The sequence below is a fragment of the Microtus pennsylvanicus genome, chromosome 21, assembly GCF_037038515.1.
Source record: "Microtus pennsylvanicus isolate mMicPen1 chromosome 21, mMicPen1.hap1, whole genome shotgun sequence".
Taxonomy (NCBI): domain Eukaryota; kingdom Metazoa; phylum Chordata; class Mammalia; order Rodentia; family Cricetidae; genus Microtus; species Microtus pennsylvanicus.
In genome coordinates this window covers 14961201-14986390 of record NC_134599.1, presented here as the reverse complement: position 1 = coordinate 14986390, position 25190 = coordinate 14961201, and the positions used below count along the sequence as shown (strand labels likewise).

Genomic DNA, 25190 nt, shown 5'->3' with positions numbered 1-25190 from the left:
GCAACCCCTAAAGTGGAAAGTGTTTTGGTTTGAGTGGCAGCCATCGGCTTTTAACTAGAGGCCAGGAGTATTCCCAGTGGCTGTCGGGAGTGCGGACAGCTCACCTGTGTGTGGTAGTAAACGTGGAACAGAGGCTTTCTCTGCCCACCTGCAGAATCAAAACTGGAGCTAGTTTGGGAAAACTTACCAAGACTGATTTCTGTGTGGACAAGAGGACTGTTTGCAGTTAGGTTTATCTGGGAGTGGAATAAGCTCTTCCCTGATAATAAAGATAATAGTTTTAAGATTTTTACTGGTATCTCTCCCCTCCTCTGGCCATAAATTCCAGGTATACTAAATCACATGGTTTGCTTGTTGAACAAGGCATACCAAAAGCCAAACTTAAAGAGATTGTGGCAGATTCTGATGTCATGCTCAAGTAAGTCTCCTGGGTTTTGTTGTTTTTATTGTTTACATAATTAACTATTGTTGTATATATTCAATTACATGTTTTAATCAAAATAAGCTATGACATTATTCCATAAAACAGTTAAAATATATCAGTGTTACAAAATGAATAGTGTTGAGATGAGAAAAACATTCTGGGTTAGAGCTGTTAGGGTTTGGGGTGTAGCTCAGTTATCAGAGCGCCTGTTAGCACGCCACAGCTCTTTGTTTGATCTGAGCACTGAGTGAAACTGACACGGTAAGGGGATGGAGAGGTAGCTCAGCTGATAAGAGCACTTGCTGCTCTTCCAGAGGACCAGGGTTCAATTCCCAGCGCTCACATGGCAGCTCACAGCCATCTATAACCCTGTTCCAGGGGACGCAACACCCTTTTCTGGCCTCCATGGGCCCAAGAATAATGCACATGATATACAGACATACATGTAGGCAAAACACCCATACACATAAAATAGAATTTTAAAACCCAGGCATGGTGGCACTAGTCCCTGCACTTGGGGAATAGAGGCAGGAGGATCCTGAATAAAATAGCAAGTCTGAGGCCAGCTTGAGGTACTTGAAACTCTGTCTTAAAAAAAAAAAAAAAAGAAGAAGAAGAAGAAGAAGTTTTTCATTTAGATTTGACAGAGCATTGAAAGATTTAAGTGATGATTTGTATTTCCTTTCTCCAAAAGGTAAAAAAAAAAAAATTAAGACTAATGTATAGACTTAAGTAACCATTATCATTTTCAAGTTCTTTAGGAAACCGGTTTTGAAAGATCTGAAATTTAAAGGAAATATTATAAGCTAGAAAGGTTTCAACTAAGAAGTGTTTCTGAATCTACCTTTGGAATTCTTATGCTTTGAAAACTTTACAGGGAAGGGAAACATTTTAGTTTATAGGTAAAATATTCGGAAGGCTTGGCTTAGTGTTGAAACCTGTGATTACAGTGTTTAGGAGGCAGAGGTCGGGGAATCACAGCCCGCTGAAGGCCAACTTGGTCTACTTAGTGATTACTGCACGGCACGCACATGCGCGCACACACATGTGTGTGTGCACTATTTATAGTGTTTGGGTTATAATTTTGTGAAAATCATCAAACTTACTTTCAGTACTTTGCACCAACCTTCAGTTTTTTCAACTTGTTGGTAATATGGTGGTAGAGCAGCAGGGCCTCAGGCAGGTGGCCTTCAGCTTTTTGCAGTATGATTTGACCCCTTGCTTTTAAATGGTGTAAATTGTAGGTTTTTATCCATGCTTGCTGTAAGTCTAAAACATCTAACTGGAACTGTGAGAACTAATGGCCAGGCAAAGAGTCACCTGCTGGCTCAGTCACTGTTTTAGAATGAGAATATGATTTGCAGAAATAGGTAGAAATATTTTTGTTTTATACTTTCTAAGAGAGAGAGAGAGAGAGAGAGAGAGAGAGAGAGAGAGAGAAATCGATCTTGCTAATGACCACTCTTGTCTCCACTTGCAGGGAAGGATATGAGAATTTCTTTGGTAAACTTCATCAGCACGATATCCCTGTGTTCATATTTTCGGCTGGTATCGGTGATGTGCTTGAAGAAGTTATACGTCAAGCTGGAGTTTATCATTCAAATGTCAAAGTTGTATCCAACTTCATGGATTTTGATGAAAATGTAAGGATATGAATTCATTCCTTAAGGCTAATATCCAACCTGAACTATTTAATCATGTAAATTCACATGTTCTTTATTAATATCAGGTAGATGTTTGTTAAATTAGATGATGCTGGTAGGCTGTTAATGAGATTTGCTTTCTCAGTATTGTATGTATATTTTATGCCCTCCTTAAAGTTTTATTAACAAGTTAATAAGCGAATATTAAAATTCACAAAACTTACATGACAGTAATTTAACATTGACTACATCTTAAGTGAAAAAAAAAGATATGAATAATACTAGCATTTTTTTTTCAATGAGTATACTGTAAAGTGTTCTGGGCATATTGGAGAATGATGTAATCCAAGCATTCAGAAAGCTGAGGTTAGTAGGGTCATGAGCTCAATGCCTGGGCCACACAGTCTCAAGCAAAATAAAGTAACAGCAAAAAACATAAAATAAAATTCTTTGGCTAGGAACAAAATGAAAAGTAAAAGTTGAATTACTGATTAGCTGAGTTTTGCCATTTAAAGAAGAGAATATGCTTTTTTTGAGCCCTCCTGCCTGTCTTGGGCTTCTGTGTTTGAAATCAAGTCAAAGACAAATTTAAAGATATGGCAAATCGTGGCATCTATTTAGAATCGTAAAATGTAAAAGCTCTAACAAGTAGAGTTTGTAAAACCTATTATTTCAAGCCAGAGAATGGCTCAGGACTTAAAAGGTGCTCCTCACCAAGCCTGACAACAGATTTTAATCCCCAGGTGCGCACGGTAGAAGGAGGGGGCCAGCTCCTGCAAGTCGTCCCCTTACCCTTCAAATATTCACTGCCACATGCGCCTGTATACATACACATGCCATGAACAAATATAATAAAGTGTTTCTTACGCAGTTCTTTAAATATCTCATAGGGAGTGCTGAAAGGATTCAAAGGAGAACTAATTCATGTATTCAACAAACACGATGGTGCCTTGAGGAACACAGACTATTTCAACCAACTGAAAGACAACAGCAACATTATTCTGCTAGGGGACTCCCAGGGAGACTTGAGGATGGCAGACGGCGTAGCCAACGTTGAACACATTCTGAAAATTGGGTATCTGAATGACAGAGTGAGTGTGCGGGGCTGTAGTTTAATATTCTCTTGAAAAATGTACGATGAAACCTTGTAACCAGTTGCCAAAGGCAGGTGAGAAAGGTATTTTACTGTCCTGCTTTGGAGTGACAGAGGAGATAGGAAGCACAGACCTGTGTGAGCTTTGGAGGGCACAGCCCCCAAGTGGCAGCAGGCAGCACTTCCTAGTCATGAGGATCAAAGCTGTCTTCATGCATTGCCAAACGTTCCTTGTACAGAGTTGCCCAAAGTCAGAGCCCCCGGAGTGGAAAGAAACTATTTAGGGAGAAAAGTACCCATGTGGAAACTTCCTGTCCCTGAGTCTAAGGCAAAGAATAAGCTAGCCGCGGTGATGCAGGCCTGTCTTCGCAGCCATCGGGAGGCGGAGGCAGGAGGACTCAGCCTGAAGGCCAGGGTAAGCTTAGACAGCAATACCGTGTCTCAGAAAGTTAAAACCTCAATCAGAAACAAAATTATTTCCTTTAAAAAGAATTTGAGAATGTTTTATTTTACAACTTTTATAAAATTAGATTTTGCTGGGCGGTGGTGGCGCGCACCTTTAATCCCAGCACTTGGGAGGCAGAGGCAGGCGGATCTCTGTGAGTTCAAGGCCAGTATGGTCTATAGTGTGAGTTCTAGGACAGACTCCAAAGCTATACAGAGAAACCCTGTCTCAAAAAGAAAAAAAAATATATATATATATATATATATATACACATATATAAATATATATATGAATATATATTTATATTTTTATATTTTATTTATATATTTATAAATATATATACCACAGATCTAATATTATAAGGTTAAAGTGGAAATTATTTGCCTTTCTCTGGATGTTAATTTTATTTTTATTCTTCTGTTAATTAGGTAGACGACCTTTTAGAACAATACATGGACTCTTACGATATTGTTTTAGTAAAAGAAGAATCATTGGAGGTTGTCAACTCGATTTTACAAAAGACATTATAATCAAACCATTTAAACCATTTGTGAGAAGACGTCTCCCACAGGTGCAGCTGAAACCAGCACCAGCCATCTTGAGGAAAGACTCTTATTTATAAGACATTCTTGCTCTTGGCATTTTCCCCTTTCCCTTCAGGTGGGAGTCCTCTGATCTTCAGATGTACTTAACCTATAAACTACAGCCCCTTCTTCCCGCCTCCATCACAACACTCACCAGATTTTTTAAGCAATTAAAAACGATCTTAAGGCCAAAATTAGAAAAAGAACTCCCTTTTCCAAAGTGAATTTTGTCATTTGGTTTTCTGCAGTTTCTGGGTACTGTGTGGAGGCTCAGAGTGATAGTGTCGTGGGTGATAATGTCTCTGATTTTAACCACTGCCAGCTTTGTAATTTGGGTGGAGTGTGATAACACCATCTCCTGAAATAGTGTTTTGTTTGGTTATTTTGTCTGAAAAAAAAAAATTTGCCAGAAGTCCAGCACTTTGTATCTGAAAAACCATTGGTGTCCATATCACGAACGTTACAAATCTGTGTGAAACACTGAAAATAAACCTGAAACGGAAAGGTTTTTTTTTAATTCTGCTATTGAGATCCTATTCAGCCTGTCAAAGCGGATTATGCCTGTAATCCTAGCACATGGAAAACAGAGGCAGGAGAATTAAGAATTTAAGGTCAGTTTCAAGTCAACCAGCCTCGACTACATGAGACAGAGGAACAAAAAAAATCTATTCAGCAAATATTTGTATTTATTAAGGGCTGCTGTGTTCTTTTTCTTCTTAGTTTCCTTCTTCATTCTGTGATATATAAATCCTAATCTCCGTCATAGTGGATAGTTACATTAATCCTACTTTCAAAATATATGTCTAAGTATAAAAAAATAGTGCTAGAAAAAATGAATCTGTCCTTTAAAAATACTGAGGTCCATGAAAAGTCTTTTCTTTCATTGAACACAAGAAAAGAGTTCCTTGTAAACGTTTCAGAAACAAAGTCTAGCTGAATATATTAGTTACTTTCTATTGCTGTGATGAAACACCACAGCCATGTCCACTTAGAGAAGAGAGCGCGTGTTTGGGCATTTCTAGTCCAGGGGAGTTAGGCTTCAGGGTGGTGAAGCAGGAACTACAATCACTAAGCCAAGAGAATAAACTAGCAATGAGGGAGTCTCTTCTCTCAAAACTAGATGCCAGACTTCCTCCAGGCCACACCTAAGCTTCCCCAAACAGCAGGACCATCTAGAGACCAGGTATTCAAATGCCCAAGACATCTCATCAGGCCATCACACTGGGTCCCTGGGAGACTAAGTAGTGCAAAGTCAGGGCCTTGCCCAGGCCCGGGTCCAGAGGGTTTAGTCCCTTTGTGATATATTTGATCCTGACTGTAACATTTGTACCTCAGATCCTGAGGGCAACTAAGCGGTTTGCTTACAGTCACCAAGTGTGATCTGATTGGTCTGGCCATTGGGAAGAGCAGTCTTTAGTCCAACCACATGAGGCAGAAAGGCAAGGTTAAATGATAGAAAATCTCTTATCCTTATCCACCATTGGTGTTTTTAATTTTTTATTAAACAATATATAAAAGAGAAAAAGTATTTAATATGAAATATTTCCAAATAAACTCAAAAGTAAATGGTAAGCCTGACATGTGGCAGACATGGACAGTCCCAGCAGCATGAAAGGCTGAGCCCATCCAAGTTCAAGACTAACCTCAGCGACATAGCAAAATCCCATCTCAAATGAAAAATTTTTTTTTAATTTTTTTATTGAGGAAAAAAAAGTTTCCACCTCCTCCCAGCCTCCCATTTCCCTCCCCCTCCTCCCGCCCCTCTCCCCCTCCCTCTCCAGTCCAAAAAGCATCAAATGAAAATTTTTAAAATGGTTTGAAGTATTGTTCAGTTTTAACATTTACAAGGCCCTTAAAGACCGAAGAACAGACACACAGACGAAAAACTGACTCAAGTGGGCTGAACTCACTCTGCTGGAGCGGCACCTACTATTAGGCAACAACTCAGAGCTGTTTATATGTACAGCACAGGAAGAACTAGCTAGTCCTAGTAGGAGGTATCTGTAGGGGAGCAGTTGATGCTATAAACTGTCAGTCGCAGTCCAACCAGAGAAGATTGTGCCAGTTCCCATGGGACAGGGGCATTGGGGTCCTTGTCAATACCACACATTCACTCAGGACTTCATCCACTCCTTCCACAGCCATTTGAAGTTTCCTCCGCTCCCCACAGCTTCTCATACTGGCTATTTACAAAGGGCTTTATAATATGCCTCATAAATAGCATATATTGCATGTAAAGAATACTGAAGTTAATGGGGCAGACAATGGATATACACAATGTGTACTCAGACACTGAGGGAGGAGGAACACGAGCTGTAGATCAGCTTAGTCTACACAATAACTGTCTCACAAAAAATAATGAGGATAAGATCCGCATTCTTTTTTCTTAAGTGCTAGGGATCAAACCCAAGGCTTTTGCACAGGATAGGATCTGCATTCTAAGCAGCGTGCAGCCCCCACTTAGTCAGGTTCTGGCAGCTGTGTCATGACCATCCTGAGAACTGGTTTTCTCCAGTCTTGCACACACGTGCTGCTACAGGCTTGTAACCCATCAAATCTCACTGCTACCCAATTACACCTGAAGGTCAGGGTGTTTCCATTCAGGTTTGGTTTTCAGATTTTAATTTCTTCATGAAGCCATCAAGAACTGAGTTATGGGGGTTGAGGAGGTAGCTCAGCAGGTAAAGATGCTTGTCACCAAGTCCAACAGCCTGAGTTCAGTCCCGAAACCCACAGGGTAGTAGTGGAGACCCAGCTCCCACAGGTTGTTCTCTGTCTTCCACATACAGGCTATGTGCCCATGCATAACGCAGCCCTCTGTCTCTCACACACATACAATGCATATGTGTACATATCACGTATGTCACAATAATGTGAATCTGCGCTTCTTTGAGGTGGTTGTAATGGTTTAAATGCTGCAGGTCCCCAGTGGCGGCAGTGGGCCATGAGACCACGCCGCAGGTCCTGAGACCACAAAGGCAGCCAGGTCCCAGGCAGGAAGCCGCATGGCTGGTGAGAGACCGAGACGGACAGGCACGCCATGCAGAGTGAAGTTGGATATTTATTTAGTGGGTTATGGAAGAGAAACGGGGGAAGGGGAGAAGTGGGAAGAACAGAGAGAGAGAAACGGGGACAGGGAGAAGGGAAAGACAGAAGAAACAGAAGCTGCCTAAGAGAGACAGACACGGACAGGAAAGGAAGAGAGCTCAGGCCAGAAGTGGGGGGGGGGGCTCTCTTAAAGGGACAGCACAGACCATTACAGTGGTACTGAAGCTTCCCTATAGGACAGCAGATGCCAGCTGTGAGCATTAAGGGAGAAGGAATCCCTCCTAGGCAAGAGCTGAGCATGCAGAGATGTTCCAGGAGAAGGTTTAGTGGTCAAAGGACTGAACACACAACAGTCTGAGGTTTGAAGGAAAGAATGGCATCGGATGCTAGGTAAAACTGCAGGGCTTTATAAATCAGAAGTTGGGGCTGGGTACAGTGGTATATGCCTACAACCCGAGTACTCAGAATGAGACATGAGAATAGTGAGTTCAGAGCCACACAGCTACAAAGCGAGACCCTATCGCAAAAAAGAAGCAAATGGGCTTTTCTTCTGCAAAAGTGAGGGGCAAAGCTCTGTCAAGCACCCCATAATTAAAAATCAATTAGAAGCCAATTTTAATTGATTTTAATAATAAAAACCTGGAGTTAGATATTAGGGGAAGCAGAGCAGCCAGCTACTAGTTCTTACCTCTATGAAATCCTTAGACCAAACAGGATATTCTCTCTCTACAGGTTCTCAGACTGAATATCCCAAGATCCTGTCCTCCCACACACACTCCACCACCCTAGTACTGGGATTAAGGGTTCTCTTTAAGACTGATTCTATCTCCTGTAGCCCAGGGTGGCCTTGAACTCCTGATCTTTCTGTTTTGTCCTCTCAAGCACTGGGATTAAAGGTGTGTGCCACCACTGCCTGGCCTCTTTGACTAACTAGTGACTAGCTCCACCCTCTCATCTCCAGGCAAGCCTTATTCGTCAGAAACAAACAAAATGTCACCACGGTGGATTGGTAGTACAAATTAACCTGAGAAACACTTTTGGCTGCAGGATCTAAAACAAATTATGGTAAATTGTGCAGTTAGGGCCATGGAGATGAAAAGCAAATGGTTCACAGAAATTTAATGTGCTGGATGAAACAGCTGTTCCAAGTTGTCCTAAGATCTGAGAAGATTACTTGTGTAGTCTTCAGAACTTCTGAACACTCTATCTAGGTTGCCCAAGCTCTCAGCAGCTTGCCAATGACCTTTATCTTCACCACCCCACCCCCAGGCCTCTCTCACTCCCTTTGGGACTTAACCAGATCCCAGCCCATTTCCCACCAGCAACTCTCCGAGCCACCAAGTGTTGTCTTGAGGCCCAGTCTCCTCCTGCCCTTTAGATTCAGCAGAACCCTGCCCACCATATGACTGGGACCCTCCAGTTGTCCTGTCCAGGCCTGAGACTCATGATCAGGCCACACTACCAGGGAAAGCTTGTTTGACCCTCGTTGGCCTAACCACTGCAGGCACTTGACTAGGTGACCAGCAGAAGACCCGGGACCTAGATAGAGACTAGCCCTGAATACCAAATAGGAAATCACAAGTCTAACCATGCTACTAAAGGCTGAATACACACACCTGTTGAAAGTAAGTGACTTGAACAAAAAAAGGAAAAAGTCAACCACCAAACTTAGCTTCAAATACACAAATCTCAATGAAGAAATAAAAACAACACACACATCCATAAAATACACATACCTCCAAAAATACAAGTCCCTTAATAATGGCCCCTAATGAAAATGACCTGGAACTCCCAGACAGAATCAAAAGAATGATGATAGCTATGTTCAAACAACTCAGAGAAGACAAACAAATACAACAGGATTCATTATGAAATGAAGTTCAGATTGCTGGAGAAATAGGCAGGGTGAAAAAACAGAAGACCCTGACATCTGCAAATGGGCACAAGGAACACACAGTGGAAGAGGATCACAGAAGCATTGGAAACTGGAAATGTACCTTAAACTTTCCATGTAGCCTCCGAGTTACATGAGGTACCAAACAGGTCAGCTCAGAGTAGACTTTGAAACTAAATTTGGCTGTTGATTACATTATATAGTCAGCTTTGCCGTCGACATAGAAAAGATAATTAAGGAAGAGGAACGTTCATTTGAGCTCGAATTTTTTTCTTCCTTTGAGGCCAGTGAAAAGGTAAACCATACCCTGCCCCTTACTGGACTCTGCAGCAGGAGAGCTGGCCCCTAGACCTCTCAAGAAACGGCCCATCCCTCACTATAAGTATAAGAGGTGGCCATGAGCTTAGGAGGACTGGCTCTGCCCCTTGACAGAGGGGGGTGGTCCCAGTGAACCCCAACTGACGAGCTCAGCTACCCCCGTACCCACATCTTGGGTTGGCCACCCCAACATCTACCCCACCTATGACCTGCTGGAGTGCATGAAGGCACTGGTCCTGAAGAACCATGGCCGCAGGACCTCCATGACTCGGCAACAGCAGGATGTCCAGGAGTTTCAGTGAGGGTCCAGTGAAGACGGTACACCAGAGGCCTTGAACCAGGTAAATGACGTACTGCAATGAACATTGTGTGGGTAGGGCTGATTGGACAAAAGGATATACACTTTGTGACACACCAAAGCACCCAATGCCACTAGGATGAATGAAGAGGTGTTGGAGACAGAAGAGGACCAAGGTGGGTTTTGTTGTTGTTGTTTTATTTTTAATTGATTGGGGGGACAAGGGGGGACATGGGGGGACTGGGAGGTGAGCAGGATTGGGTTGCATGATGTGAAAATCCCAAAAAAATCAGTAAGGAATTATGTTATTAAATTTTTTTTAATGAAAAGAAAAGGTAGGTAGGTCATAGAATCCAAAATACATAACAGCAAAACTTATACCTTGTGGCCCGGAAATAAAAGAAGACCACACTACCATTCCAGTTGCCTATATGCTTCCCACCAAACCAGCCATGATGGCACACATCTGTAATCCAGCACTTGGGGAGCTGATGACAGACTCTGGGTTCAGTATGCAGCATTGCGTAAACTGCGAGTGCGACACACACCTGTAACCCCAGCCCGCTGCTGCAGGAGGTGTTGAAGACCAGCCTAGGCTAGAGACTCAGATTTAAATAAACTCCAAGCTAAACCACGTGTGCTGGAGGGTGTCTGTTGTCCCAGCTACTCTAGAAGCTGGGGTAGAAGGATCACTTGAGGACTAGAGTTTGATAATAGACAAGAGACATAAGACCCCAGTCTCAAAAACATAAATAAATAAATAAATAATCCAGACTTCCCTGGTATTTTAAATATCCAATGTAAGCTAAAAATTATTCCATGACTGAGCGGTCCTAAGTAATTGGTAGCACTCTCCTTATTGAATAAATGGACTCGCGTTCCTTCGGAAAGCCAAGAGGGAAGGACTTTAAAGTCCTGTTCCTAGAAGCCTAGGATAGTAAGGTAGTGGACGGCCCAAGCGCCAGTGAGTGCTTAGTGTTCCAGTCCTTCTGACAGGCCAATAAGATCACCCCCTTCTCTCTGGATGCGTTAGAGGGGGTCTTGCTATGTGACCTTTACTGGCCTGGTATTACCCACTCTGTAACCCAGGACGGCTTTGAACTCCAGATGCTTCTGCTTCACCCCTCAACGGTGCGCACTTACCACCACGTCCAGCTTTTTGATGAGGGTCCTGGGAACCAAACTTGGGTTCTTATGCTTGCATGGCAACAACTTCCTCAACTGAGTCATCGCCCCAAACTTCACTCTTCACAAATCGCCTACTCCATGAGACCAACGTTTGAGAAACCCAGTCCCTGAGGCCCTTTCCTTCTGGCTTAGGTAGGGGTTCACCTAGTGGGAGCTGGCAGCAGACACTAGACAGGACGGTGAGAGAGATGGTTTCTCGTTCTTCACTTGGCAGCAGTGCCGTCCAGGCTCGGGAAGGAGCTAGATGCCACACATAAGTTCAGGCCGCTCTGCTCCAGCTGATTCACCTTAACCTCCAGGCCCAAGAATGGCAAACTGCCTCCAGCTGTTGCTAAGCAACCCTATCTCCACAGTATCTCACCAATTTCTGCGCCCCTAAGCCCTGCCCACTCCTGTAAGTAGTCCTTTTAAGTAGCTTATCTAGTGCGTCTCTTGCCATCCCCCCCCCCCAGCTGTCCCAGTCCTGTCGAGTTTTCATCAAGGGGGTTGGCTGCATACTGTATTCTATAAGATCCTCTCCATTTTCAAACAAAACACCACAAAGCCAGATAATATGATTCACCATTTTATATCAGGAAAAAAAAATCAGTTTTCCAACATAAATTCCATTGAACAAGTGCACAGCATTTGCATGAACTCAGGGCAACATCAGTACAAAACAGTTTCAATTTGTAAAAAAAAAAAAAGCCATTTCAAAAGGAAACCCTTGATTACTTCAAGGTAAATGCCAAAACTGCTTGGGAACAGGACATAAGGCAGGAATATGGCTGCCACATGGCATGGGAATGAGCTGGCCTGAATGTTATTGCTTTTCTACAGCAGGAGACCCCAAATTGCCCTCCAAAACACAAATAAGTGGGAAAAAAATGTCACCTTCATTTGTTGGGATAACACAACTAACTTAGTCACAGTAAGATTTTCTGTTGGCTGACCGGCGAGAACCAGCAATCAGCCCTACATGTATCTACCTAACCGAAGGAACACAGAGTGGAGAGAGCCCTTCAGGACAGTGTCGGGAAGATAGGATGTACCAAGCACATAATCTATAGAGCAAGTATCGGCCAAATCCTCTCCTCATGGGCTAAGACAGCTCCCATTTGATCTGTGGTTTTTCCTGTCCGGGAAGCTCCTGTTAATCTTCAAGTTACACCACTACTACCAATTGGAGGGCAGCCAGTGTAGTGAACTGGAAAAGCAGGAGATGGGGATTTGTAGGAAAGGTGACGGAGGGGGAGGTCACAGGGCCTGCTATCAACAGAGCAGGGCATTAAGAAGAGCACTGGCTGCTGTCTGGGAATCTTGCTGGCGCATTCATGCTCTCTATCTTTCTGCCCATGTAGTGGACATTTTTTAAAGATACCAGCAAGATTTAAAAAAAAAAAAAAAAAAGAATCAATCTCTAGGTAGACACCTGGTACTTCTGTTTCCTCCATGACAGCTATGTCTTCTGTGAAATAATGTTCCTTTAGTAACACAACTTCCCAGAAGACTCATAAATACAGTTTGGCAGTGCAGACCTTCCCATGCCAAGGCCCTCTGCAGACTCTAATACTATCGCTGGAAATCCACCCAACTGCTCACTCACCACGGACATCAACCCACCCCAATGTTTGCTCCAGGTACTACATGGCCCACCTACTATTTGCTAATGTCACACCCTCCTAGAAACCTTCACACTGACAGCATGCTCGGCCACAAAAGGTCACTTGGTGTCATGCACTCCTTGGCCCAAACTGGTTGTGTCTGGCTTACAGTTCATCATGTTTGGTTTCCTGGTCCTTGAGTTTAAATTCCTCGGCCGTGACCTTCCCATCTCCATTCCGGTCCTGGTTGGTGAACATGTTCTTCACGATCATTTCAGCATTGAAACCGGGAGCCAGCTTCCCCTTGCCTGTTGCCACCTGGGCATGAATGTACTCTGAGAACTGGGGAGGGGACAGGACAAAAGTGAGAAATGGCAGAGCCAAGCCTGAAGTATTGTGACGTTAAAGTGAGGAGACTGTAAAGTAAGAGGCTGTGCTTCCAAACCAAGTTGTCCTCAAGATCTACCGGCCCTGGGATTCTCTCCTGAGATGCAGGTGCAAGTCCCTAGACTCGGGACTGGAGTGAAGGCTCAGCAGTTAAGAGCACTTAGTTCCCAGCACTCATGTTGGGTCGCTCACAATCACCTCAAACTCCAGCCCCAGGGGATCTGATACTCTGTTAGATACATGCATATATTCCCCCACACACTCATACACAGAACCTTAAAAATAAAAATAATATTCAAGTGTTCTTAAATTCCTTGACTAAAGGACCTCAAGTCCTTAGGACCCGGATATCCAATAAGCTTCAGCCACCAGAACACTTTTAGCTTCCTACCTGGGGCTAACCAGTCCAAAATCAATGTTGCTTCCACATATTCCTTCATTCACACTAAAAACCTACCAGCATCTACCATGTGCCAAGCATTCTAAATCATGGGCTACACCATAAACAAAATTGCCCTTGTGATAATTGATATTCAACATGAATATAAGTAAATTACATTTTAAGTTACAAAATGGAATGTTCCACCAAAGAGAGAGTGGGGAGAGCAAGGTACAGTTAAATAGGGAGAGTGAAATTTGGGGGACAGAAAAGAACCTCTGAGGTTAGGGAGACTTGTACAAAGGCTTGAAGGAAGTCAGGGAATGGGCCAAACAGTTGTCAGTTGAATCTGTTCCAAGCATAGAGAGAAGTTAGTTGGTTCAGATGCCCAGGTAGAAAGCCTGCCTGGGAGGTCTTCAGAACATGTACTGAACCATACAAAGAAACACCTGGTGAAGAGGTGGCAGCCAGCCGACAGAGAGGGCCCTGACAGCCCCAGAAAGGCCCTGGAGATGGGCCTCTGCAGGTTTGAGAAGGAAGAAGCTGTGACTGACTATCTGGAGAAGCTCAGGTTGAGGCTGGCTTAGGGTGGAGTTAGGATCAAGGTTCAATAAATGAAGAAGTAAAGCAAGTGGTTGGATATATGGATGCAATGCGGGGAGATAAGCTGGGGCTAACGGTCCCAATCTGGGATACTGGCAGACATTAACCCAAGGGGCGTGGTAACACTGAGACAGGAGGAAGGCAGAGAGAATAAGGAACACGGTCCAGGGTCCAGCCTGACACCCTCCCACAGGAAGACAGCAGAGAGGGGTCTGAGAAGAAATTTCCAACAAGCAGGCATGATAGGAGCAAAAGGGGGTCCTGCAGGAGTGCACAGAAACAGTTCCAAAGAGACAGGACCAGAGGCAGTGGCACTGAGGTACAAAGGCTTGACAAGAGTGGCTTTAAAAAAGAATGGACGGGGCAGGAAAGATGGCTCAGTGCTTAAGAGTGCTGCCTACTCCTTCTGAGGACCTGGGTTTGTGAGGACCCACGTGGTGGCTCACGACCATCTGTAACACCAATCCCAAGGCAACTGATACCCTCTCTGGCCTGCATGCATGTGGTACAGGCACACATGCAGGCAAAAAAAAAATTCATACACATAAAATGAAAATAGAGAATGAAAAGCTGCTCACAATGGGAAGCTAAAGTCCCAGCTACTTGGAAGGAAGATGCTTTGAACTTAGAAGGGCTAGCCTGGGCAAGAGAGGAAGAACCCATCTCATAAAAACAAAATAAAGCCAGGCACAATGGTGCATATCTGTATTTCCAGCTCTCAGAATAATGAGGAAGGAAGACCATGAGTTCAAGGCCAGCCTCAGAAAAACCTCCTCTCAAAACAAAAGAACAAATAAAAAATGCATATAATAAAAGAACAAACAAACAACAACAACCAAAAAAAAAAAAATCACGGAGCAAAAGATAAAAGGGAAGTAGACAAGACAAGTCTTTTGCTGTAAAAGGATCAAAGAAATGAAAACTCTGGAAAAACATAACACAACATATAAAATAATCGTGCTGGGCATGATGGTGCATGCTTATCACCCCAACACAACACAAGACCACACGTTCAAGAGCAGCCTTGGCGACCCAGGGACACCATGTAGCAAACACAAAGGAGAATGGACAGAAGAAAACCAAAACCATGTGTGATAGTAAAAGGAACATTCCAGGCCCAGGAAAAGCTGATGGTGCAGGAAGACAGAGTTAAGACTGGAGCATGTGCTTGACGGAGCAAGTCATGAGCTCTAACTCCAGGCGCTGTGACAGCACAAAAGACTGCTGAGCTCCCCTAAGAAGCCACAGCCCTGGTCACACACTGGGTAGCTGAGACCTTCCATGGGCCACCACTTTCTCTGCAGGGTCTTCTAAAACAGTGGTTCTCAACTTTCCTAGTGCTGTGGCCTTTTAATACAGTTCATCATGCTGTGGTGACCCCCCAACCATGAAATTATTTTGTTGAGACTTCATAACTATAATTTTGCTACTGCTATGAATCACGATGTAAATGCCTGTTGTGCAGGATCTGACATGTGCCCCCATAGGGATCGCGACCTACAGGTTGAGAACCATTGTTCTGAAACATAAGCAGACCTCTCACTGGGCTACTGTGAGGGCAGCAGCTGGAGAACATGTGTTCAGGAAGACCTGCCGCGAGCACCCAGTGACCGGGAACCAAATCCAGATCTGTGCATTTGAGATATCCCTACACCTCTCAGGAGCTCTGTTCCTGCACGTGTGTGAAAGCCCTCAGTGCACACATGAGCTAGTTACCACCATCTGCAAGCCCAGCCCTGTCCTCGGCACACTGAATGAACCCCTGAACAACCGCTGAGCCTCCTCTTACAAAGGCCATTTACCTCCTCCAGGAGGACCTCCCCATTGCCATCCTTGTCGATCTCTTCAAAGAGGTTGGGAGACACTTCACCATTCCATATGAACATGTACCCCTCCGGCAGGCCAGAGACAAGCTCCAACAGCTCAATGTCAAACACCAGCACGGCACTGCCAGGCACCTCTCCATCTGTGCAATGAAACAGAGCACGGTGTTAAACCACAGGCTGACCCGGTTGGGACCATCCACCCATGCTGCCCTCCGCGGTATCCAGCTGCCATACCCAAGGAGGCCACTTGGGTGGCCTAATTCCCAGCTGTAGCTAGTGACCCCTCGCAGAGGCATGAGGCCAGCTTAAAGGAGGATGACCAGCAATTTTTTTAACGGAATAAGATAAGCCAGATCCCTGAATATCCCATCCAGGAAGGATGTATGTCTTTTCATGAAACCTGAGTCTCAATTTATACACAAACTAAATGTAGAGGCTGGGGAGAGAGCCTGAGTTTAGTTCCCATTACCCTTGTCAGGCATGGGCAGGCAAAACGGCTCACCAAACCTGAGTAAGATTCCCAGGACCAACATGGTAGGAGAAAACTTACGCCACAATCTGTCCTCTGACCTCCACACACATGTACACACACACACACACACACTAAATGAATAAACGAATGAATGAATGAATGAATGTTCAATAAAACATTTAGCCCGGCACGGCGGCACACACTCATAACCCAGCGCTAGGGAAGCTGGGAAGAGGTAGAGACAGACAGGATGCCTGAGCCCAGCCAGTCCGGCTTATTTAAGTCCCAGGCTAGTGCGAGACCCTGTCTCAAAGAACAAGGTGGATGGCACCTAAGGAAAGACACTCAGCATTGCCTTCTAGCTCCACACACGCAGACACATGCACTCACAAACACACGTGACCCACACAAACATGCACACGCGTAAATGAAACAATTCTATGTTTATGCGGAACACAAAATGAAATACAGGATAAAATCCTTGGGTCACGTGTGTTGGCCATGCCTGTAATCCTGGCACTTAGGAGGCTGGGGTAAAAAGACTGAAAGTTTGAGGCCAGCCTGGGCTACACAGGAAAACGTTGCTTCTGAAAACCAAAAAAGTAACAACCATAGGAAAAGTGTTTCTTGCTTTATTCTTTGGTAAAAACAAAACATTTGAAAGCCACTGGTAGGGATAACAGTTGTGGAACCTTTTCTTCCTTTTGAGGTGCCAGAGACCAAGCCACGGCCTCCATATGTTCAGCCAGCACTCTGTCGCTGACATGTACTCCCAACCCCAACTAGAGAATTTTAGGATAAATTTAAACTGCAGAACTTTAAGGACAACAACAATGCCTGAAAATTATATACAAGTCAAGGTTAATATATACAGTAAGACTCAAAAGAAGTACTATATGTATTAAAAATAAATACTATAATTTTAAAAATTATAGATTAGTTTTGAAATTTGCTTTTTAGTTTTGGTGCTGGAGATTAAGCCCAGGGCCTCATGCATGTCAAGCACAAGCTTCTCCACTAAATTATATTCTATGTTACATACAGTGCATAATATAATTATATGTCCTAAGAAAAGTCATAAAGGACACACAGCTTTTGAAGCATTTCTTCTGGGATAAGTGAAAGGAGCAGGCAGTAACTGATCTATTTTGAAATTTCTTTTAGTTTGGGCTTTTGGTTTTATTTCTTTGTTTGTTTGTTTTTGTTTGGTGAGACAGGGTTTCTCTGTATAACAGCCCTGTCTGTCCTGAAATTCCCTCTGTAGACCAGTCTGGCCTCGAACTCACAGAGATCCACCTGCCTCAACCTCCCAAGTGCTGTAATTAAAGGTGTGAGCCACCACTGCCCGGCATGGTTTTTTTGGTTTGGGTTTTCTTTAAGAAAAAGAAGATCACTCCAGTATGCCACACACTTTTACAAACTGGCACCCTTCAGTACCGCTGTCTGCAGTGTACACACCATAAAGGAATGCTCTGGAACCATGAAGTAATAAAGTAAAATGTACCCCTGTAAGGATGCAGCAGCCGGCTTTTCCAGAGCACAAAAGCAGTCTCTAGCGTACAGCATCTTCCCTGACTTACAGGCAGCAGAGCAGTGAACAGCAATGGCCTTTAGCACTCTACCTGGTGCAGGAAATAGTTCCGAAGAAGCAGGCAGCCTGACTCCAAATCACCCAGACCCCTCCTCTGAGGCCTGGCAGATGAACCTGCAGACCACTGGTGTGTTTTCCTGAAGCCTGACCTTTCTAAAGCAGTCAGGGGCAGTGACACTCACCGGGTCTTTAAAGAAAAATGCTCAAAATGTAAGACAGGAAAAAAAAAAAAGACCACAAACCCCACCTACTCTGCAGTTTTAACATAGAAGCGACATCTATGGCTCTAATTATGGCACCAAAAGCCCAAAGTTTAGATAGGGAATTTCCCAGCAGTCCTGAACACCGTCGCTTACCCACACCGGCCTCTCCATAGCCCAGATGGGGCGGAATGATCACCGTTCGTTTCTCTCCCACACACATCTCTCTGAGACCCATGTCCATGCCCAGCACGACCTGTCCAGATCCCAGCACAATGTTGTAAGTTTTGCCCAAGTTCCACCTGAAAAAGAGAAGAAATGAATGAGGGCCCTCAATGGTGATGGAGGCTGTTCTACTCAACACACACAGGTCTGAGGAAATGTCAGACAGACCCATGGCAGCTCACGCTGCAAAACGACCAGCCCACCCATTTCTAAACGGTCAAAGACATGAAAACCAAGACAAAACGGCCATTCCACAGTACAGGAGCACACTGGTTTGGGAACTTACTGCTCTGAGGGATCCCACAGGAATTCTGGTAAAAAGGAAGTAGAAGCAATGAGCGACATGGATATATTCCTGGTGACAGCTGGCTCTCCAGCGGCTCCAGGAAGTAAGTTCTTTGTATCTAGGTAGGCATTTATGAGAGTGTAGACTATATAATGTAGCTAGGAGCCTGGATTTGATTTTATTTATTGCTGATTTATTTAGAAACAGTGGGTAGCCCAGGATAGCCTTGAAATCACCATGTAGTCCAGGATGACCTCAAACTCCTGATCCTGTTGCCTCAGACTTCCAAGTGCTAGCACTGCAGGCAAGAACCAGGCTGAAGCCGGGCGGTGGTGGCACACACCTCTTCACAGCATTTGGGAGGCAGAGGCAGGCAGATCTCTGTGAGTTCGGGGCCAGCCTGGTCTACAGAGCTAGTTCCAGGACAGGCCCCAAAGCTACAGAGAAACCCAGTCTAGAAAAAAAAAAGGGGGGGGGCTGAGGAAATGGCTTTTAGGTTCAAAGCCTAAAGTAGAACCCTGGTGTTCAGCTAGGAGGTAGCCCAGTCATTAAGACCACTTAAGAATCCTGGCTCTGCCATTTTATTTACCCTGGGAAATGTAATCTTGGTTTCTTCGTCTACCATGTAGAGATAATAATTGTCGATAATAAATATGCTTAACATAGTAGAAAGCAAAGAAAAGGGTGTAAGACACTGCGATCTATACAGTCTCCAACTCCCAAGATCCCAATGAGAGTTTCACTGACCACAAAGTTCAGGGATCCGGGGGACCCCGCTGAGAAGTTGGCCCCATAGCCTCAGCCATGACTGAAAATCAATCACTGCTTCAAAAGCTACAGCACTCCTGCTACTTCGCAAAGGCTAACGACGGCTGTCACATTCTTCATTCCCTTGGTGCCCGTCACCAGGTGGTGACAAGGAGCAGATGTCTCCTGAGGGTTACAGCCTCCCAGCCTCCACAGGCCAGGACTGCCACTTCCTTCCCTCCTTCCCAAAGCCGGCTGATGTTCAGAATCCAGCAAACCCAAGGTGACCCCCTGTGCTTACCCTACCTAGGAAGAAAATGACCCAAAGGCAGCACTGGCACGGGACATTCTCAGGAGAGGCCTGCCGAGGAGCCAGCACCTCTGACCTACTGGCTGTCAAGCCTTTCTCCAGGCTGCCTCTCTCTGGTCCCAGCTGGAAGCAATACAGGTCTCTGAGGCTTAGAGAATATCCAAGACCTTGCTGACCCCATAACAAACACCCCATTGAAACACAGAGACAGTAAGAAAACCCTCTAAGCAAACAACTCCACTATTTCTTTTCTTTGGGGTCTATTTCTGTTTACTTACTTATTTTGTGGGATTGTCAAAAGCCACCCTCATTCCTCTTTGTTCTCCCACCCCTGCCCCCCAGGCTTCCTGCTTCCTGTCCTGAGTCCCCTCAGCGCTCTGGCTTCTTGCCCAGTCTCACACTGAAATCTGCAAGTCTTCTGGAAGTAGCATTGTGCTAAAGTCATCTGAGAGAAAGGAACCTCAGTTGAGAAAATGCCTCCATGAGATCTGGCTGCAGACGAGCCTATATATACGACATTCTGCATTCTCTTAATTCGTGAAAGATGGGAGAGGACCCAGGCCATTGTGGGGGATGCCATCCCTGGGATGGCGGTTTTGCGTTCTCTGAGAAAGCAGGCTGAGCGAGCCATGGGGAAGCAAGCCTGTAACACACACACACACACACACACACCATGGCTGTTGGGAACATGAAGATCCTGGCGCCTACTGATTTCCAGGGAACCCAGGAACGTTAAGAACCCAGGGTTGTTCATTCAAAGCGAAGGATGTTTTTCCAGAAAGCCAGGAACTGGAAGTGATTAACAGCCTGGTGATCTGCATTATCTGTTGGGCCATACAAAGCTCCTACAACCGGGACAGGAAGATGGCCAGCAATCTAAATGACTCTTATAGTCAGGGGCTCCCCAAGCTCCCACAACCAGGACTGGAGATACCTAATAGTCTAAGTGACCCTTACACTATCTGTATAGCCAGAGGTTCCCTCAAGCTCCCACAAACAGGACCAGAGGTGGCTAATAGCCCAAATGACCTCTACACTATCTGTATGACCAAGACCAGGCCTCCTTAGGCCTTTAAGCTAGTACATGTATCTCTAGAACCCATATTCTTGAAAAATATGGCATGTACCCTGAATCGGGTTTCTATGTAACAATGCTTCTTTGTGTACCAGAAATTGTATTACACTAGGAAACCTTTTTTCCCAGATTATACTGTGTCTAAATTAGTTGGGAATAAACTGCCTAATATCAGACTCCCTGAAGTCTCCATTCAGGGTGACAATGTCAATCTTAACTGACGTTTTCATTCTCATCTATCCGTAAGTTCACTTCCCTGCTGGAATACCTGCAGGGTTCCCCTCAAATGGCCTCTGCATCGTCTCCTGCCTCCAGGTCCTTGCCCAGTTTGAGTTCCCATCCTGACCTCCTTCAATGATGAAGCCAAATAAGCCCTTTCCTCCCCCACGTTGCTTCTATCATGGTGACATGCTTCATCACCACAGTGGAAACCCTAGTCTATTGTACCCACGTAGGGTCTGAGGTGATACGAGGAAGGCAGGTGCCTGCCGCCTTCCCATAATTCCTTTATCTGTAACTTCACACACTAAAGAGACCAGGAAGGATGTGTGGCCATCCACATATTGCTCTGCCTGTGGATTTCCCCGGGACACAGATGACGCCCGAGGCACAAAGTGAAGACTCGCTGCATCCTATGGCTCCCACTCATTAAGAATACGGTGATTCCACCAAACACAACGGAGAGCAGGAACTATCGCTCACCCTCGCCTCCCTTTCTTGGTGTGCACAGCAGAGCAGGGACGGTAGCAGAGACTTCCACTGTGCTAACCTTCGAGTGTGAGCTAGCTAATCATTCCCACTAACTCTGAATACTTCCATAACCAGTGGCTGGCCTGTGATAAGCCATATCTCCGTGAATCTGGGCCACCAAAGTTAAGGATATATTTCATTAATTAATTCTAAAATGTGGACTTTCCCCCTGACACACACACACATCTTAACATCTCTGTGATTATGACAGCTAGAGCATCATTACTTCCTGGAAAAATACTTTTGTGTTCTTAGAGATACATAAAATAGTATGTCATTCCAACAATGAATGAGCTTTTGATTTGATGAAATAACTCTGGATATACCCGCATGCAGGACCTTGTCAGGTTCTCAGAGCTAGAAGGCTGAGGGACAGGTAAAAGAGAGGCACCTCCATGCCCAGAACAAACTGCAACCCTTACTTATATGAAGGAAACTCTTTCTGCTCCCAAACTCTGGGCTCAGGGATCTGAATTAGGCTCAACACAAAAGTGGATGTTCCCATACAGAAATATAAAGTCTGAAGAGGATCCTTTCCCAGACAGAAGACAGGCTTCACTTCCAGACTCACTGAGACTTGGGGTCACAGGGTTACTTTATTTTATGATTTCCAGGTTTGCTTCTATCACCTAACATTTATAAAATGATCCTTTGTGTTTCAGATACTGAACAAAAGAAAAAAATCACTAAGCAAACCAGGTGCCCCTAAAGTATTCGGATCATAACAGACACAAAAATAAGTTAAAGCCAGGAGATGAAAACAGAGTATGTAAGGAGACAGACAAAGGAGGAGCAGTGATTCCTACCACGAATTCAGGGATGTTTTTGAAATCAGGAAGGACATGTAAATAGGGACAAATGTTCACCAGCAGAGAGGCCAAGCAGTCTGCAGCCTGTGCCACTGTGCAGGGTGGGACCCCAGTGAGGACATAGTTTCTGTAGCAGACTAAGACAAAAAAAAGTCCCGTGTACCTCACTCTAACACTCGCTCTTACTTGTTGTTGGAATATTTGATCTTTCTGTGAAACTCCAAGACTGTGTTAACAAAATTAATCTTGGATTAGGGGCCTTGGCCAGTAACTAATTGATAAGAATTAGCCATAGAGAAGACGGAGGACCCAGGAGGATAGAGAGATGCATAAGAAGGAGTAAGGAGGGACTCAGAATGTTATGAGCCTTTTTGGTTTGGGGCGGGAGGAGAGATGCTCTCTTGCTGAGTGTCCAGCTAAAAAGGAAGGTCAGCTGGTTGCTTCGCAGCTTCTCTGATCTAGCAGGTTTTCACCCCAACATCTGACTCCCGGGTCTTTATTGGTAAATAAAACATCTTAGATAAAAACAACACACTTAAGGGTCTCACAATGTATCTGTATTTGACTTTAACTTTCTATCTTCTATTGCAGCTTTCCAAGCAACAGAATTACACCTCATCTGGCTCTAAGGGTTTAGTTATTAAAAATATATCTGACTTTGAGAAAGGGAGTTCCACCAGGTAAGAAACAGTCTAGAGCCAGGAAGATCTTCAGTAGGGAACTCTCAGAATGATACACTGAACACTAAGAAGTCTTACACTACACACCAGGGAGGGTTGGACCAAGAAACCCCTACCCAGTATCTGATGAAGAGAGGAAGTTAGCGAGAACTACTATCCAAAGCTCCCTCCACATCTGGTTCCCAGGTACCCTTACGTGGAGTCCAGCAGAGTCCCATCCAGGAGCGAGGCATTGTAGTGGTATTTCAGGTAATCCCCTTTCTTACTCAGCACAGAGCAATCAGGAGGCTTGTAATGGGACGTGATGCTGATGGAATCTGAAGGGTTGTGGAAGTCAATCACATGGATGTCAAACACCAGCACAGCTGAGCCAGGAATATTCCCTAAAGGGGAGACACAGGGAATCAATGAACAAGTCCACCAAGCTATAGCACACTTGCCTCCCCAGTACTGGCAGGTGCAAGGAACCCAGGGGCCCAGGCATGAAATTGAAGGGGCACTAGAAAAAAGAAGCCAAAAGGAATGTCAGACGTAATCTAATCTTCATTTTGCACTTGAAAAAAAAAAACTGAGGCACAGTTGATAGGAGTCATGAAACTAATATGAGTACAACTTGAATTCAGCCCACTGCCCTAATTACTAAGCAAGAAAAGAGGCATGGCTCAGTGAAACATAGGTCAGAAAACTCAAGTCTATGCCAATGAAGGCTCGCCCCGTCCCACCAGAAGAGGCAGCATAGGAAATGAACTGTAGGATATCGTAGGTCAGTGTCCAACCTACTACTCAAGAAAAGCAAAACTGTCATAAGCTTCATAAAAGAAACACAGACTGTACCATGCATATCCCTTAGGTTAGCATACCAGAATCAAAAAGTATCTAAAATGCATCCAGCTTGTTCCACACAGGGTGGACATAATCAGGACTGGCACAAATAAAGCAATTAGATGAGTGCCTGGTATTTAATAAGCACCTACTGCTTATATATATTTGTGAATACTTGACATAATCTTCTATTTTCAATATACAAATGGGAAAACACGGGCACAATTTGAGGTTTGCCCAAAGTTAAGAGTTATGGAGAAATTTGTGTCTTTACCCTAAGACACAGCTGTGGCTGTCGCTGCTGCGTTTGTGGAATTTTGTGGTTTTATAACAAGTCTTGTCAAAGCATCTGCACCCGCAGTGTGACTCCACTAAGAACCATGAAGTGGTAAGCTTCACTGAAGCTGAGCAGGGCTGGAGAGACAGCTTTGCAGTTAAGAGCACATGTTGCTTTTGAAGAGGACCTGGGTTCCATTCCCAGCACCACATAGTGGCTCACATCCATCTATAACTCTGGTTCCAAGGAAACCAATGCCCTTTTCTGGCCTTCTCAGGCATTTCACACATACGGCACACATACATGCATGCAAGCAGGCACTCACTGATATAAAATAAATAAATCTTTTTAAAACAGAATAAAACTGAAGTCAATAACTGAGGTCAGATCTCCAGCCAGTTCCCTATTGAACTTCAACTCAGACCTTGTTTGCCAAAGTAGTTGGGCGAAGTAGTTTCTTTTATTATCAATCATGAGTTTGGTTACTGGCCAGACGGCCTCTGGGCAGTTACAGCGTAAAGAGTAATAATGACCTTTGCTCTTGAGATCGGGTATCTCTTGGCTTAGTGATGAGACTCCAGTTAGGATCAGGATCTCTATGTGTTCATTTGTCCCCAAACCTCCACCTGTGCGGGAGTCTATGATCATCTCCTGTGCAAAGGATCCCTGAATCAAAGGTGGCTCTTCAGGACAGCTACTGATAAAGTTATAATAAAAAACATTGATGATAAATAAACCGTCTTTTGGAAGAAGCTGTAGGCAAGACAGTTGTAAGTTAGTGATGGCAGGGCCGCATCTTGACCAGAACTGCTCAGTTACAGGTACCTCTCTCCCTCTACTTAAACCTCAGCCTCATGCCACTAAAGATGGAGATAGGGGAAGCGGGTTTTCAGGCCACTTCATCTGTCCAGGGTGACCACTCAAGTCAATCCCATTGTTTCTCATCAATTATTATCGCTTTCCTTGGTTTATTGGGGATGAGGCTGAACCTAACTTCCAAGGGCTTCCGGAGCTTTAACCTGAATGACTTCAGTAACACTGTGGATATACTTAAAATGCGAATATACTTAATTTCTCTGTAGGCTTAAAAATGGTTAAAATGACTGTCAGTGTGTGGGTTTTTCCCTTCTCACTCATAAGTGGCTTTTAGACATAAAGTTAAAAAAAAAATCATAACCCCAGAGAACCTAGATAACAAAGAGGATCCTAAGAAAGACATCTATGGATCTAATC

The 25190-nt window shown here is 44.4% G+C and overlaps 2 protein-coding genes across 6 annotated transcripts in view; one reads left to right on the top strand and one right to left on the bottom strand.

Moving 5' to 3' along the window:
- Nt5c3a (5'-nucleotidase, cytosolic IIIA) overlaps positions 1–4706 on the top strand; it is a 34212-nt gene extending 29506 nt beyond the window's left edge. For all 5 annotated transcript variants that reach the window (XM_075955040.1, XM_075955044.1, XM_075955041.1 and 2 more), the window contains 4 exons: positions 329–418; positions 1905–2067; positions 2958–3158; positions 4034–4706. In XM_075955040.1, the coding sequence (XP_075811155.1) occupies positions 329–418; positions 1905–2067; positions 2958–3158; positions 4034–4135 (556 nt within the window). In that variant the 3' untranslated portion in view covers positions 4136–4706. The remainder of the gene's footprint in view (positions 1–328; positions 419–1904; positions 2068–2957; positions 3159–4033) is intronic.
- Positions 4707–11487: 6781 nt separating this feature from the next.
- Positions 11488–25190, bottom strand: part of Fkbp9 (FKBP prolyl isomerase 9) — a 47362-nt gene continuing 33659 nt past the window's right edge. Inside the window, exons 7-10 of the mRNA XM_075955272.1 lie at positions 23055–23241; positions 18133–18278; positions 15690–15853; positions 11488–12860 (exon numbers count right to left, since the gene is read on the bottom strand). Of these exons, the coding sequence (XP_075811387.1) occupies positions 12684–12860; positions 15690–15853; positions 18133–18278; positions 23055–23241 (674 nt within the window). The 3' untranslated portion in view covers positions 11488–12683. The remainder of the gene's footprint in view (positions 12861–15689; positions 15854–18132; positions 18279–23054; positions 23242–25190) is intronic.